We start from the raw sequence: 16269 nt of genomic DNA on the forward strand, positions 1-16269 counted from the left end.
GTCGGGTGGTCTAGTTTTGAATAATTTTATGAGCTCTGAGCTGTATGGGCTGTCCCTAGTTGTCTGATGCCTAGTCCTGGGGTGATTAGCACAGCATAAGAGCCAGGTAAAGCCATAATTGGGGGTACAGACTTTAGATTGGTTATTTTGCATATGAAAGGTATACTTGCAGGTGAGTCATTTACTGTCTCTAAGAACCTGATAACCCTTGGGGTAGTCCTTCCTTAGTTCAAGGTGCCAGATATTAAAACATCAGATACGGAAACTAGAAAACGTTAATACACACTCCCTCTCATATCCTTTCCTAGAACTTGTCGTTTGGCTATCCATAGCTACGAGGAGTTCTGGGCATTTGGATATTTTTAAATGGGTACCTTGTTGGCCTAAACAAAAGGAGAGTAGATATTAGTATGGAAGAAGAAATGAATAGCTACTGATCAAGCGACTAGTAGCATCTGGTATACAATGTCACATGTGAAGAACTGGCATCTGAAAGCATAGGTGTAGTTTGGGGCTGCCAAGCTGGTTAGCTGGGGGAACGTGTGTCTCTTGGATCTCAGGGTTATGATTTCGAGCCCCATGTTGGGTATAGAAATTACTTAAAATAATATCTAAAAAAAAAATTAAAATCTTAAAAAAGGTGTGCCTCAAATCATAAGTTGCAAATCCAAATGCCTGCAGAGGCCAGGCATACACTAAAGAGTGAAAGGTGTTCAGTGGGAGATTGTACGGGTGCTGAGCGCTGTGGTGAGATGGAGGGTGCATACACTTTTCAAAACTTGAGAGAAAAAAAACAGCCTGAATGATTTGTAGCCAATCGGCTACCAGTTTGTGGTACCCAGTCTCAAGCGAGGAAGTTAGAAAAATTTAACTATAGAAAGAGTCTTATTAATTTTACTGAGATGACTGTAAATAAATTTTACTGAGACGGTGTATTTATGTCATTTAGCAATCATATACTACATTTTCTAGGTAATTTGATAATAAACCTTTTAGGCACCAACATATTTGAAATTTTAACTATTTTTCCCTCAACTTTTCATTTTGAAAGATATCAGACCTGCAGAAAAAGTTGAAAGAATAGTACAATGAACACTTAATATGTCTTTAGCAGATTAATTAATGGTAACATTTTGCCACATTTTCTTTATCTCTCATATACACACACTCATATATATATATATATATATATATATATATATATTTGGTTTTTTCTCATATATGTATTGTTTTCTGAACCCTTCTGAAGGTACATTGTATGGATTTTGGCTCGTCATCCTTAAATACGTCAACATGTATCACCTAAGAGCAAGAATATTTTTATATAAAATGTATATATACATACATAAATATATATAAACTGTTATGTACATACATATAAACTTACCACACTTGAGAAATTTATAATTGTACAGTACATTTTAATGGTCCTATATTTAATTTTACACAACTTTTCCAATAATGTCCATTTTTAGCATTTAAAAAAATTAGGATCCAATCAAACGTTATCTTCTTTAATCTAGAACTATTCTGTCTTTCATGGCATTCATGTTTTTAGGAGTCCAGGCCAGTTGTTTTAAAGAAGGCCCACAATTTTGATTGTCTTATTGTTTCTATATAATAGGATTCAGGTTAAACATTTTGGGCAAGAATATTACATATTCGATGTGAAATTGAAGCAGCTTATCACAAGGCCCAGCTAGGAGTTTGTGCTGTTGTTGGCGATGTTGGGTGGTCACTTGGGAAAGGTGGTGTCTATCAGACTTCCCCAAAAAAGACACAGTTCCCTTTGTGAGTAATCTGTGCAATGATGCTTTGGGACTTCAGGAATATTCTTTTTCTCATCAAGCTTTCACCTGAAAGTTAACATCCACTGGTCCGTTACTGAGTCAGTTATTAGATTTGTAGTTGCAAAGTAGTGATTTTTCTGGTTCGATCATTTCTTCTTCATTAGCTGGGATTCTTTTATGAAGAAGGGCTTTTCCTCCCAGCCCTAGCCCCAGGCCCTTTTTTTGAGTTCATTGTGAACTCATGGATTATTTTTGTATTCAGTGTTTGTGTTCCATTGTTACCATTATTCCTATTGATGCCCAAATTGTTTCCAGTTTTGCTGGACCACTGAACTGCTGGATGTGAGATGTGTTTTATTTCCCACTCAAGGCGTGACTATTTCTGAGAGTGATATTATCTGTGCCCCACCACCCCTAAGTTCTCATTCCCTCTCTTCTCTTCCTCCCAGTTATCACTTGCCTTGAAGCTTGATCTGCATTTGGTGTTTCTTTCCCCTCCTATATGTAAAGTTTGTGGTAATCTCTGTGTCCTAGTTGTGCTTTACATGTGGAATGTAGGTGGTTTTATGTGTTCTATTTGTTGATCTCTGATTTTTTTGTATGGTATGATTAGTATTTAGGTGACTGCAGTTATTTGCTAGGAAATGGGAATTCCTCTATTTTAACTATTTTTATGGCTTTCTTAAGATGTGAAATGTCTGACTGTCAAATGAAAATTTCATTTAAATAGGGTAATCAATAAGTAGACCCTGGTAAGTAGTACTTTTTGAAGTATGTTATGCCATTTGTCTCTATTCTCTGTAGCTTCTAGCCAGTACATTCTTTCTGAGTCTTTGGGTTTCTTTGCTTTTCCATAGCCTTTCTTTTTCTACTTACAGACCAATAGCAATCATTTTCCCCCAGTGTTAATGCACTGCCTGTTAAACCCTATCCACTTTGTTGTTTGCTGTGAATAGAGAATTGCAAATTCATATAACACAGCTTGTTAGATTTGGGTATGACATTAGAATAAATGAATAAATGGAAACCTGAAGACCTTCTGGAATTTCTTTTTTTTTTTTTTATTAATTTTTTACTGTTTTTTTTATTTTTGAGAGAAAGAGAGACAGAACGTCACCATGGGAGAGGCAGAGAGAGGGAGACACAGAATCCAAAGCAGGCTCCAGACTGTGATCTGTCAGCACAGAGCCTGATGTGGGGCTTGAACTCACAAGCTGTGAGATCGTGACCTGAGCCGAAGTCAGACGCTTAATCGACTGAGCCACCCAGGTGTCCCAAGACCTTCTGGAATTTCATTTAGGGCTTGATTTTCTCAGAATGTCTACTTGCTTGTTAAATAGTCATTCTACCTTATTTCCAGTTCTTTGGTATGTTCTAGTTTAGATAGTTAAGCTGATGGTAAATAATCTAAAAAATTATATTTTGTGTAATGATAATGAGGGAGGCAATACAGTGTTAAAAGCAAGAGTGTCCTGTCCCTAGAATCAGATTCCTTGGGTTCAAGTCCTGGTCCTGCTGCTTATTGGCTGCGTAACTATAAGTAGTTGCTTAGCCTCTCTGCACTTATATTTCTCACTTACAAAATGAAGGTAATAATGTCTTCTCCTCAGGTTTTGTGAAGACTTAAGATAATACATGGAGTGCCTGGGTGGCTTAGCTGGTTAAGGGTCCGACTCTTGATTTTGGCTCAGGTCATGATCTCATGGTTCATAGATAGGTTCAAGCCACGTGTCATGCTATGCACTGACACCGCGGAGCCTGCCTGGGATTCTGTCTTCCTCCCTTTCTTCTCCCACCCCCCATCTCTCAAAATAAATAAATAAACATTTAAAAACAAACAAAAAAAAACCCCACTTTTTTTGGTATACTATAGAAATGCAAAGCTTGCCATGTAATTACACTGTTGTGGAATCATGTGTCCACTAGAGGTCATGTTATGCTTTTATACATTTTTTTCATGCTGGGGTCTGGAAAGCCTCCTTCAAAGAAAGACTGGGATAGGAAAAGTCCATTATTGCTTCCTGCAAAAATATGGTTTGAAAAATAAAGAAACCCAAGCTAGACTATTACAGGAACCATCTTTGCTTGCCATGATTTTATATTTGGCAGTCTGTTACTCAGTCGGTTAGAAAATCGATTTGTATTATTGCAGTTCACAATGAGATCTTACTACCCAAGTTAGAATTAGAAATTTCTTACTCCCTGATGCAGAGTAATTTTCATTTCTTGAAACTATTTCTGACTGATCATATGCAGATGTAGAGTCATATATGACTCTTTTTCCCACATATTTATTTTTAAATTTTTTTTTTCAACGTTTATTTATTTTTGGGACAGAGAGAGACACAGCATGAACGGGGGAGGGGCAGAGAGAGAGGGAGACACAGAATGGGAAACAGGCTCCAGGCTCCGAGCCATCAGCCCAGAGCCCAACGCGGGGCTCGAACTCACGGACCGCGAGATCGTGACCTGGCTGAAGTCGGACGCTTAACCGACTGCGCCACCCAGGCGCCCCATCACATATTTATTTTTATTAATGAATATGGATTTGTAGGCCACCTACTCGAGGAGTGGCCTACACAAGTTACTTAAATTCTCTAGACTCTCAATTCCCAAGTTCATAACATGTGAACAATAGCTATGACAGTATTGTGGTGAATCTTAAGATTTAAGGGAAAGTTCTATGCAAATGATAAATCATTTTTATAAATGGTAAAGTGCGTTATCACCTGATAATGTCCACAAGGCACATTATGGGAAAGAATACAGGAACCTCCGAGTTTCTTCTCCCCTCCCTGGTAGATTATTAGTTTAATAGTGTATATATTTTAAATGGGCTACCTTTAAGATACTTCATTTTAGAAAATGTTCTAAAAATCAACTGTAGCGATCAAAAATCCACATATGTGGAATTCATTCCACTGTGATGCTTGATGTTACTACTTTTATATAGTTACAGTCTTATATGTGAAACTGCTGTCTGGTTAAAAAAGATGACTACTGATTCCTGGCACTTTGACATTTTTGCAAGTTTTTGCGTAACTAAAGAGTTTAATTGAACTGGGCATTGCTGTAGTCTGTTTTTACTGATAATTTTGGTACTGATATGGATAATATCAGAGTTGAAGTGATACAGATACTAAGGTAATCAAAAGATGGGCCACATAATTATGATGTTAAGTAAAGTTGGTGCTTGAAACGTTTTCATTATGTATCAACCACAAATAACAAAGGCAGTCTTAACCATCATGTTTATAGTTCTGCAGGGAAGACTCAGTTGCCAATTTCCAGATTTAAAGTGCAAGCCATTTCTAAACTTTGGTATGCAGAAGTGCTTGTGTGTAACTAAAGCATGTTGACTCAAAAGGGGAAGCAAATATATGTATTTTACCTTTTAAAATTAACATGTGTATGTATTGTATTATACACACACACACATAAATGATAATCTCTTACTCACTATAAATATTTGGTTTACACCACTCCCCCTCCCACCTTCCTGTTCTCTTAACTACTGCTGATGGCCCCAGAGCTCCAGTGCAGGTGGGCCTGACCCCAAACCTGGTCGTCACACCTTTATATTTACCAGACTGCTGCTCTTTAAAACCTTTGTCATTGTAACATGCTACATATTTCTTGTACTTGAGAAGTTTCCTAATAAGTACACATTGTATACATTTTTTTCTCATTTTATGAGTTTTGTTGATGAGAATCTCCACTAAATGTCTATCTTGAATGGAAGCCATCATGAAAATTTTGGGATGTGTTAGATCTCAAGCTTGAGTCTCTGCTCTGCTATTTATTCTTCCTGTTATCTTGGGCAGGTCCCTTAATCTCTTGAGTTGTTTGTTATCTGTTCAATGAGGACAATCATTTTAATATACAGTTGCTGAATGAGTATTTGATATGTAGCCTACTAATATCAGAAACATTACTGTGGGTTTTTGTTGTTGTTGTTACTGTTTTTTTTTTATGGAGGTAGCTGCATTAGAAATGTTTATTTTTCTCCCCCTGTAGATAACAGACAAGAGAGTGTCCAGAAGACATGCAATTCTTGAGGTGGTCGGTGGCCAGCTTCGAATCAAACCGGTAAATATGTTATTTATGACTCATTAAAAAAAAAATTTTTTTTAACCATTTATTCATTTTTGAGAGACAGAGTGTGAGTGAGGGTGGGGGCAGAGAGAGAGGGAGACACAGAATCTGAAGCAGGCTCCAGGCTCTGAGCTGTCAACACAGAGCCCAATGCAGGGCTTGAACCCATGGACCTCAGGAGATCATGACCTGAGCCGAAGCTAGACGCTCAACCTACTGAGCCACCCAGGCGCCCCTATTCATGACTCATTTTAACTCTTTGTCTCTCACCTTTTTCCAGCTCCTGGTTAGAGGGCTTATTTTCTAAGGTTATGCAAATAGAGAATCAATTTCAGAATATATCCTTATTTCCAGAGGATAATTGGGAGATAAAATCTAAACTATTTAAAGTATTTTTTTTCCCATAAGACAGTGCTACATTTACATAGTTAGAATTTTAGTGAAAGATGACCACCAGTTCATGTATAAATTAGGATTTTGTTCATAACTGGATATTACAAATAAGATCCTATAAGGAAGCCTGTAACTATGTAATGGTTTATTTTTGGGGAGTGGGGTAGTGACCAGAATTACTTAAATGTTACAGGATTGGGGGTGCCAGGATGACTCAGTTGGTTAAGCATCTGACTCTTGATTTTGACTCAGGTCATGATCACACGGTTTGTGAGACTGGCTGACAGTTTGTACTGCTTGGGATTCTCTCCTCTCTCTCTCTCTCTCTCTCTGTCTTTTTTTTTTTAATTTTTATTTATTTTTTTAAATTTACATCCAAGTTAGCCTGTAGTGCAACAGTGGTTTCAGGAGTAGATTCCTTAATGCCCTTTCCTGTTTAGCCCATCCCCCTCCCACAACCCCTCAGTAACCCTCTGTTCTCCATATTTGAGTCTCTTATGTTTTTGTCCCCCCTCCCTGTTTTTTATTATTTTTGCTTCCCTTCCCTTATGTTCATCTGTTTTGTATCTTAAAGTCCTCATATGAGTGAAGTCATATGATATTGGTCTTTCTCTGACTAATTTCACTTAGTATAATACTCTCTAGTTCCATCTGTGTAGTTGCAAATGGCAAGATTTCATTCTTTTTGATTGCCAAGTAATATTCCATTGTATGTGTATGTATGTATATATACATATACATATGCCATATGTGGCATATATATATGTATATGCCACATTTTCTTTATCCATTCATCCATCGATTTTGGCTATTGTTGATAGTGCTGCTATAAACATTGGGGTGCATGTGTCCCTTTGAAAGAGCATCCCTGTATCCCTTGGATAAATACCTAGTAGTGCAATTTCTGGGTTGTAGGGTAGTTCTATTTTTAATTTTTTGAGGAACCTCCATCCATTCTGTTTTCCAGAGTGGCTGCACCAGCTTGCATTCCCACAAACAATGCAAAAGGGATCCTCTTTCTCCGCATCCTCACCAACATCTGTTGTTGCCTGAGTTGTAATGTTAGCCATTCTGACAGGTGTCAGGTGGTATTTCATTGCGGTTTTGATTTGTATTTCCCTGATGGTGACGGATGTTGAGCATTTTTTCATGTGTCGGTTGGTCATCTGGATGTCTTCTTTGGAGAACTGTCTCTTCATGTCTTTTGCCCATTTCTTCACTGGATTATTTGTTTTTTGGGTGTTGAGTTTGATAAGTTCTTTATAGATTTTGGATACTAACCCTTTATCTGATATGTCATTTGCAAATATCTTCTCCCATTTTGTCAGTTGTCTTTTAATTTTGCTGATTGTTTCCTTCACTGTACAGAAGACTTTTTATTTTGATGAGGTCCAAGTAGTTCATTTTTGCTTTTGTTTCCCTTGCCTCCAGAGACATGTTGAGTAAGAAGTTGCTGTGGCCAAGGTCAAAGAGGTTTTTGCCTGCTTTCTCTTCAAGGGCTTTGATGGCTTCCTGTCTTACATTGAGGTCTTTCATCCATTTTGAGTTTATTTTTGTGTATGGTGCAGGAAAGGGGTCTAGGTTCATTTTTCTGCATGTCGCTGTCCACTTTTCCCAGCACCACTTGCTGAAGAGACTGTCTTTATTCCATTGGATATTCTTTTCTGCTTTGTCAAAGATTAGTTGGCCAGACGTTTGTGGGTCCATTTCTGGGTTCTGTATTCTGTTCCATTGATCTGAGTGTCTGTTCTTGTGCTAGTACCACACTGTGTTGATGATTACAGCTTTGTAATGCAGCTTGAAGCCCTCTCCCTCTCTCTTTATCCCTCCCCTGCTTGTTCTCTCTCTCTCTTTCTCTCAATATAAGTAAATAACCTTTAAATAAATGTTACAGATTGTATTTTAATAGATTTTTATATATCTGTGTGTACAGTGGAATATTTCTAAAATTTAGACCTTGTTCTTTAGGGTTGTATTTTAATTTGAAAGTTCTTATTGAGGGCTAAAATTTTATAATATATTTTATATATTTTATAATATATATATAATATATATATAATATATAAATAATAAATATATAATAATAATATAATATAATATTATATATATTATATATTATATAATTATTATATATAATATTATATATAATATATATTATATATAGTAATATTATGTATAATAATAAATATATAATATATTTTATAATATATTTTATATATTCATATATTACATATGAAAATAAATATATATTATATAATAAATATATAATAAAATATATATTATATTATAAAATATATAATATAAATATAATAAAATATATAACAATATAAAATAAATTTATAACATTTAAAATTTATATGTATTTTCATCTTATATGTACAACTGCCTTTTGTATCATTAGTGCTTTCTTTTACACATAAAGTACTTTTATTATCCTATGTTGAGCTATTGAGATTGACAAATGCCCATGAATTTCTTTTTTTTAATGTTTATTTATTTTGAGAAAGAGAGAGTATGAGTGAGGGAGGAGCTGGGAGAGAGGGAGAGAGAGAATCCTGAGCAGGCTACAAGCTGTCAGCTGTTCTCACAAACCATGTGATCATGACCTGAGCCAAAGTCAGATGCTTAACTGACTGAGTGAGCCATTGAGGTGCCTCCCGCCCCTTTTTTTAATATTTGTTTTGTGTTTGAGAGAGAGAGAGAGAGTGTGAGCAAGGGAGGGGCAGACAGAGAGTGGGGGATAAAGGATCTGAAGCAGGCTCTGTGTTGAAAGCAGACAGCCTGATGCAGGGCTTGAACTCAAGAACTGAGAGATAAGATCTGAGCTGAAGTCAGATGCTTAACTGATTGAGCCACCCAGGTGCCCCAAGTTAAACTTTATCTTTTGTGAATTGGGTCAGATTTCTGCATGGGAGTTGAGCAATTTTCCATTAAAAGAAGATATCTTTTAGAAAGCATTCTTCATCTTTACTTGGTCTTTAATTAGATTATACTCCTGTAAAACAATTGTTTGAAGTCAGCAAGTATCTTTTGAGTACCAAACTGTGATAGATACAAAATTAGAAACTAGAGAAAAAAATTCCTCATTAGATTATAGGTATAAAACTAAAATTTGGTATAATAAGGTTTTTTAAAATTATACTTTTGTTCATATTTATCTTTTAAATATTATTAGTATAATTTATGAACTTTCTAGTAAATATGACCTTATATACATGGGAGAAATATAAATATTTTTTTACCTTTTCCTTGGCAGCATTGTTTTTGACAATTTAGAATATTAGGGCCCTCTGGAGAATACCTAATTGTACAAAGTCGGCAAGTTGGTAAGTGGGAATTAGAACTCAGGTTCTTTGAACCCTATGCATTATTATTATTATTTTTTCATTATATTTCCCAAGTCAGGATTCCTTTGCCATTTGATATTCTCTTCTTTAAAAAATTTCTTGAAGGTAAGACTAACTGGTGAGTTTTCTTCACAAGATGATTTGGTTCCTTCAGTTGAGTAGAAGTTTACAACTGAAAGCCCCCTTAGATCCAGTCTTATGTATGTGGGAATTTGATTTGGGCCAGAGCTGGCACTGCCATCAGTGGAGAGGGGGAGTTTTCATCAATAAATGGTACTGGAATAGTTTGTTATTTGTTTAAGGGAAAAAAATTAGACCCCTCTGCCTCAAACCATACACACAAATCAGTTTTAGGTGGCTTAAGTGTGAAAGTCAAACGGTAAAACTGTTAGATTATATAGGAAAAAACCTTTGTGACATTAGAGTAGGGAAGTTTTAAAATAGCTATAAAAAGAAAGATTAAAAAAATCCAATTACATTAAAATTAAGAAACTTTGCTTATCAAAACACTATAATGAAAATGAAAAACATAGCAGGGAAAAGTTATTTAAAACATAAGTAGTTGACAAAGGAATGATATCCAAAATATATAGCAAATGCCTTCAATCAATGAGAAAAGATAAACAATCCAATCAAAGTATGGGCTAAAGACTTACTTGAGTGGCACATTATAGAATTGGAAACCTGACTGTTTAGTAAACATGAGAAAAGTACTCAGCATTGTTATTAAGCAGAGAAATGTAAGGAAACTGCAGTGAGATACCATTGCACACCCAACAGATTGACAAAAATGAAAAGTCTAACAATTTCAAGTATTGATGAGGATGTAAACAAGTAGAACAGTTATAAACTTTTGGTGGGAGCTTAAATGTTGTAGCCACTTTGACAAATAGCTTGACGTTAATTTCCTAAAGATGAAGGCGTGCATTTCCTACAAGCCAGATCTCATACATGCATAGATGTGTACAAGAACCTGAAAAGCAAAATTATTTATATAATAGCAAGAAACTAGACACAACATAAATTTCTATCAACAATGGAATTGATAAATATATTGTGATATATTCATTTATGAAATACGCTACAACAGTGAAGATAAATTACAGTGAAAGCATGAAAAATATAGATTAGAATCAGGAGCATGACACTGATAAAAGCAACATTGAAAGAATATATACAGTATAGTTTCATTTATATAAGATTAAAAGTTCTACAAAAATAAACAGTATATTTATGATCATCAACTTGAGTGCCAAAATAATAACGAACATTAGGGAAGTGATAGATACAACAGTCAGTATAATAATTACCTTTGAGTGAACTAAGAAGAGAATGGGATAGGGGATGACTCAAAGGGACATCAAAAGTTAATATTCTTGGAGTGCCTGGGTGGCTCAGTCGGTTGAGCATCCAACTTCAGCTCAGGTCATGACCTCACAGCTCATGAGTTCGAGCCCTGCGTTGGGCTCTGTGCTGACAGCTCAGAGCCTGGAGTCTGCTTCTGCTTCTGTGTTTCCCTCTCTCTCTGCCCCTTACCCACTCGCATTCTGTCTCTGTCTCTCTCAAAAATAAATAAACATTAAAAAAATTTTTTTTAAAAAGTTAATATTCTTTTTCTGAAACTGGGTGGTGGATCCACACATAATATCTAACATGTATTATGTCTTTAAAAATTATTATGGAACACTTATGACATGAAAAAGGTGTAGTGAATAATAGTACAATAGTACAATAGTACATAGTACTATGTACAATAGTACAATAGTACATAGTACAATGCAGCTACTTTTGTAATGCCAAACTACTAAACATGAAAGGACATGAAAAAAATGTATTTATTTTTAAGGAAATGTACAACTCTAGTACCCGAATTTGATTTTTTAGAATAGTATTTAATTGGGTTTTGAATTTTATTCTGAGAATTATTTACACCATACCATTCGAAGGAAAGTTGCTTCTTAGACTTGGTGATATACATGTAGGTCCTTTGCTTTATATAATGCTTGATTTCTTGTTTATGTTAATGTAGTTGCAACAAAATGCCTATCTCCTCGAAACAGGTGTATTTGTTTATTCACCTGCTTAATGTAGCTGCACCATCAAGGTGTGATTTATGGAAATTTAGAGAAATTCTAAACTGACCATAGTTGTTAATAGAAATGTTAAGGTCTTGAAAATAAAGAGATAGACAAGTAATTTCTATCTAATTCATTCATTTAATCTTAACATGTGCTAAATATCATTTACCTTCTGTTCTGTAGTCAATCACAAATTGATCTATTAAAGCAGGTTATATGTACAACTGAAATAAAATTTTGAAAGAGAAGCCATGGTTTAAAAGTGTTTTGTAAAATTGTGTAAATGAATTATAACAAATGTTTTATTATGATCCTTTCTGTATGCTATATACTCCAAATTATGTTTAAGTGGTTAAATTTTTTCTACTTTCCTTCAAATTAGAAATCCAATCAAATAGAAACATAACTTTGACAATGATGGACAAATGCAATTAGTGCAATTACTAATTTGTACTTTTAAATTGGATGAATTTGTCTTTCTTTTCCCCCCTCTAATATTTCCTTTTAAAAAAGACTCTAGCTCTCAGCAGTTCTTGGAAATAGTGCATGAGGAGATAATGTTAGCTCATAGGAGATGATGTTAGCTTATTTGTGAGTCATTTAAATTTAATCTCCAGTCTGGTATCAGCAGGGAGAAAATGTATTATAAAGGCAAAACGACAGTGTTCTCTGTAAATGACTATATCACCAGTAGTTAGATATGTCCTCTGGGTAAATTCATAGCTGTCAATGCTTTTATTTCATTTTAATAAAATTGTACTCTTTTTGGTTCTTGGATGACTGAGGGAATAGTTCTAAAAGTACATATAAATTGCAGAAGAATATATTTTTTTTCCATTTGGTATTAATCCGTAAAATATCCATCTTTAGGTGACTGTGTTTTTTCTTTTGTGCAATAAAATTCCTGAGCTGTGATTGTTTTTCCTCCTATGAAATTATGAGTGTAGTTGGAAAAAAGCTATAAAATACTACAATAGCTTTTCCACAGCTCATTTTGTAAAAAAAAAAAAAAAAAAAAAAAAAAAAGAAGGAAAGAAAAGAAAAACAAGGCTTCCCAAATTAAAAAAAAAAAATTGAAAATGAGAGGAACTTTTTTTTTGGGTGTACACATTAATCTTTCTTTAATGTTTATGATAATTTCAAGAGAAAACTGTAGAAAACTGCTTTGTATTTTATTTAGTTCCATTTCTTCAAGGATAATGCATCCTTTGCACCACTTCTAAAATTATAGCATAATATATTTAAGTTTGCACTTATACTCCCATGGATATGTTAAAAGGCACTTACCAAAAATATGCTTCTCATATAGGTAGCTCATATCTTTTATTTACTGTGAGTTTGGGTTTGCCGGTATTTTGCCTGCCCTTATCCACTTTTAGAATCAAAATAAACTTAACCTTATTAAAGGAATTGGAGAGCTTTCCATCTTTTTCCGGTCTCAGGAAGACTTTGAATATTCAGAAAATTTTTAAATCCATTTGGATCTTGTTTAGGGGGAGATTAGAAAGATTTTTAATTACTGATTATATTGTTAAAACATTATAGGTCTAATCCAAAAGAAACACACACACGCACACACGTGGGTGCTTGTTTTTTGTTTTTGTTTTTGTTTTTTTTTTAAGTCAATTGGTGTATACTCTAAGATGATTGTCAGTTTTGGCCTTCTTTATGAATATATTGGCATGAAGTATTTGCAGTATTCTACTAAGTTTTGTGTGTATTTAATGTCATTCATTCTTTTCATTCCAAAATGTATGTGTGTGTGGTGTGTGTGTATATGTGTGTCTTCTCCCTTTTTGTTTCTTAATACTGCTAGATTTTTGTCTACTTTATAACTTTTAAAAAACTACTGTTTGTTTTGGACTTCATGTCTGTGTAGCTTTTTAGTTGAAGCATATGTAATTTGACATAGATTTTAAAAACCTGGGGCACCTGGGTGGTTTAGTCAGTTGAGTGTCTGATTCTTTTTAAAAAATTTTTTTAAATGTTTACTTATTTTTGAGAGAGAGAGAGAGCAAGTGTGAGCAGGAGAGGAGCAGAAAGAGGGGGAGACACAGAATCCAAAGCAGGCTCCAGGCTCTGAGCTGTCAGCACAGAGCCCTGTGCAGGGCTTGAACTCATGAGCCTTCGAACTGTGAGATCATGACCTGAGCCGAAGTCAACTGCTTAACCAACTGAGCCACCGAGGCAGCTGAGGGTCTGACTCTTGATTTTGACTCAGGTCATGATCCCAGGGTTGTGGGATCGAGCCCTGCATTGGGCTCCGTGCTGAGCATAGAGCCTGCTTAAGATTCTCTCTTTCTCCCTCTGCCTGGCTCATGGGCACGCTCCCTCTCTCTCTCTCTCAAAGCTGTTTAAAAATTTATTCAATAAGTAATATTTATTTAGGTTTAATTTGTAGGACCAAATATTAGATTTCTTGGAATGTCGTTTTTGCTCTTGGTTCTGGAATCCCCTGTATGAACAATTTTAGGAAAAGAAACAGATGATCATAGACCACATACATTGATCCACTTTCTCTATGACTGGCTTTGCTAAATACCTGATATTTGACCACTTGAAATTTAAATGTTAAGTGCATATCAACAATAGCCAAATTATGGAAAGAGCTCAAATGTCCATCGACTGATGAATGGATAAAGAAGATGTGATACATATATGCATTGGAATATTACTTGAAGATCAAAAAGAATGGAGTCTTGCTATTTACAACAATGTGGATAGAACTAGAATGTGTTATGCTAAGTGAAGTCAGAGAAAGATAAATATAGGATTTCACTCATGTAGAATTTAAGAAACAAAACAGATTAATATAGGGGAAAGGAAGGAATAATAAGATAAAAACAGAGAGGGAGGCAAACCATAAGTAACTCTTAAATACAGAGCACAAACTGAGGGTTGTTGGTGGGGTGTTGGTTGGGGGAATAAGGAGGGCACTTGCTGGGATGAGCACTGGGTGTTATATGTAAGTGATGTAACTAAATTCTACTCCTGAAACCATTATTACACTATATGTTAACTATCTCATATTTAAATTAAAAACAAACAAACTTTAAATAAAATTTTTAAAAATGTTAACTGCATTCAACTGAGTAAAAAATACTGAAAAATGAATGTTTGTTTTGACTTTGGGCTTGTGATGTCTTATTAAAGGAATGTAATTAGTTTCTTTTTCCTAAAGTATTTTACCTTTTCTACTTTTAGAATATTATGCCTTTGTAGTTAACATCTTAGCCTTTGAAAACTTAGAACTATGTTATTTAAACTATGTTATTTATTTAGAACTATGTTATTTAATGTTTAGAGATTCACTTGAATGTTTAAGATACTAATGAATAAGAGCATGGTCTTATCTTAGCCTATTAGAAGCAAACCTCGTTTATAGAATATTTGGGGTTCAGGCAGAAGCTATTGATATTTCTATCCTGATTCTTGTCCTTGCTACTTAACATCCCTGACTCTGGTGATCATGGTATACTCAAGGAAGGGGAAGGTTCATTTAAAAGTCTGAGGAGTAACAGGGAAGAATTTCCAAGCCCAGCAGTGTGTACAAGCTCAGAATCTGGTGGCTTGTCCTCGCTCAAAAACCCTAGCCATGAGCCAGAGCCACTTTGAGAGATAAGTTAGGGGCGGTTGGTACTGTAATGAAAGATTTCTAAACATAGTTTAAATTATAACTTGATTTTTAAAAATGAAGCATTCACAACTCTTTTTAGCGATATGGTGTTGCATAAATAGGTGTTACATTGCATGACCATTCTTACGAAGTCTTGTATATAGTTTGTAAAATAACTCTGACCTATAAAATAATTGCCTACCAAATTTGTATAGTCTCTGTGTTTAATTTCTACCTCTAATCTTTATCTCCACATTTTATTTCACGGCATTCTTTTAACAGATTTAAAAGAAATAGAAATCTTTTCAATTGCAGATACATATAGGAAGGACTTATGGCCAGATCCTCATGAAATTAAATTGCCAGAACTAGATAAATTATACTCATTCTAGCTTTCAAAGTTTTTTTTGTTGTTGTGTGTTTGTTTTAATTTGGGCATGTAGGCAACAATGCTTATTTATTTATTTGTTTGTTTGTTTGTTTTTGGACCTTTTGTCTTAAGGCTTCTTTTTCTGTATTAATCTATGTTAGAAAACTCCTCAGTGAGGAGCAAAACCAATCAAAACAAGCTATGTTGTTTGCTTGAGAGTCTTGATCGAATTCTCTCTTTTCATAGTAGCTCACTTTTTAATCATAGTAAGAAATTACTAGGAGAGGGGCGCCTGGGTGGCGCAGTCGGTTAAGCATCCGACTTCAGCCAGGTCACGATCTCGCAGTCCGTGAGTTCGAGCCCCGCGTCGGGCTCTGGGCTGATGGCTCAGAGCCTGGAGCCTGTTTCCGATTCTGTGTCTCCCTCTCTCTCTGCCCCTCCCCCGTTCATGCTCTGTCTCTCTCTGTCCCAAAAGTAAATAAACGTTGAAAAAAAAAAATTAAAAAAAAAAAAAAAAAAAGAAATTACTAGGAGAAAATAAGTATAAAAGAAGCTATCCATTTCCAAGAGATTAGTGAAT

The 16269-nt window shown here is 35.0% G+C and overlaps 1 protein-coding gene across 2 annotated transcripts in view; it reads left to right on the forward strand.

Moving 5' to 3' along the window:
• The window catches only part of APLF (aprataxin and PNKP like factor), an 85026-nt gene that overhangs the window by 9436 nt on the left and 59321 nt on the right, over window positions 1-16269 (forward strand). For both annotated transcript variants that reach the window (XM_045446293.1, XM_045446294.1), the window contains exon 2: window positions 5808-5879. In XM_045446293.1, coding sequence (XP_045302249.1) covers window positions 5808-5879 — 72 coding nt within the window. The remainder of the gene's footprint in view (window positions 1-5807; window positions 5880-16269) is intronic.

Source organism: Leopardus geoffroyi, chromosome A3 (genome assembly GCF_018350155.1).
Source record: "Leopardus geoffroyi isolate Oge1 chromosome A3, O.geoffroyi_Oge1_pat1.0, whole genome shotgun sequence".
Classification (NCBI taxonomy): Eukaryota; Metazoa; Chordata; class Mammalia; order Carnivora; family Felidae; genus Leopardus; species Leopardus geoffroyi.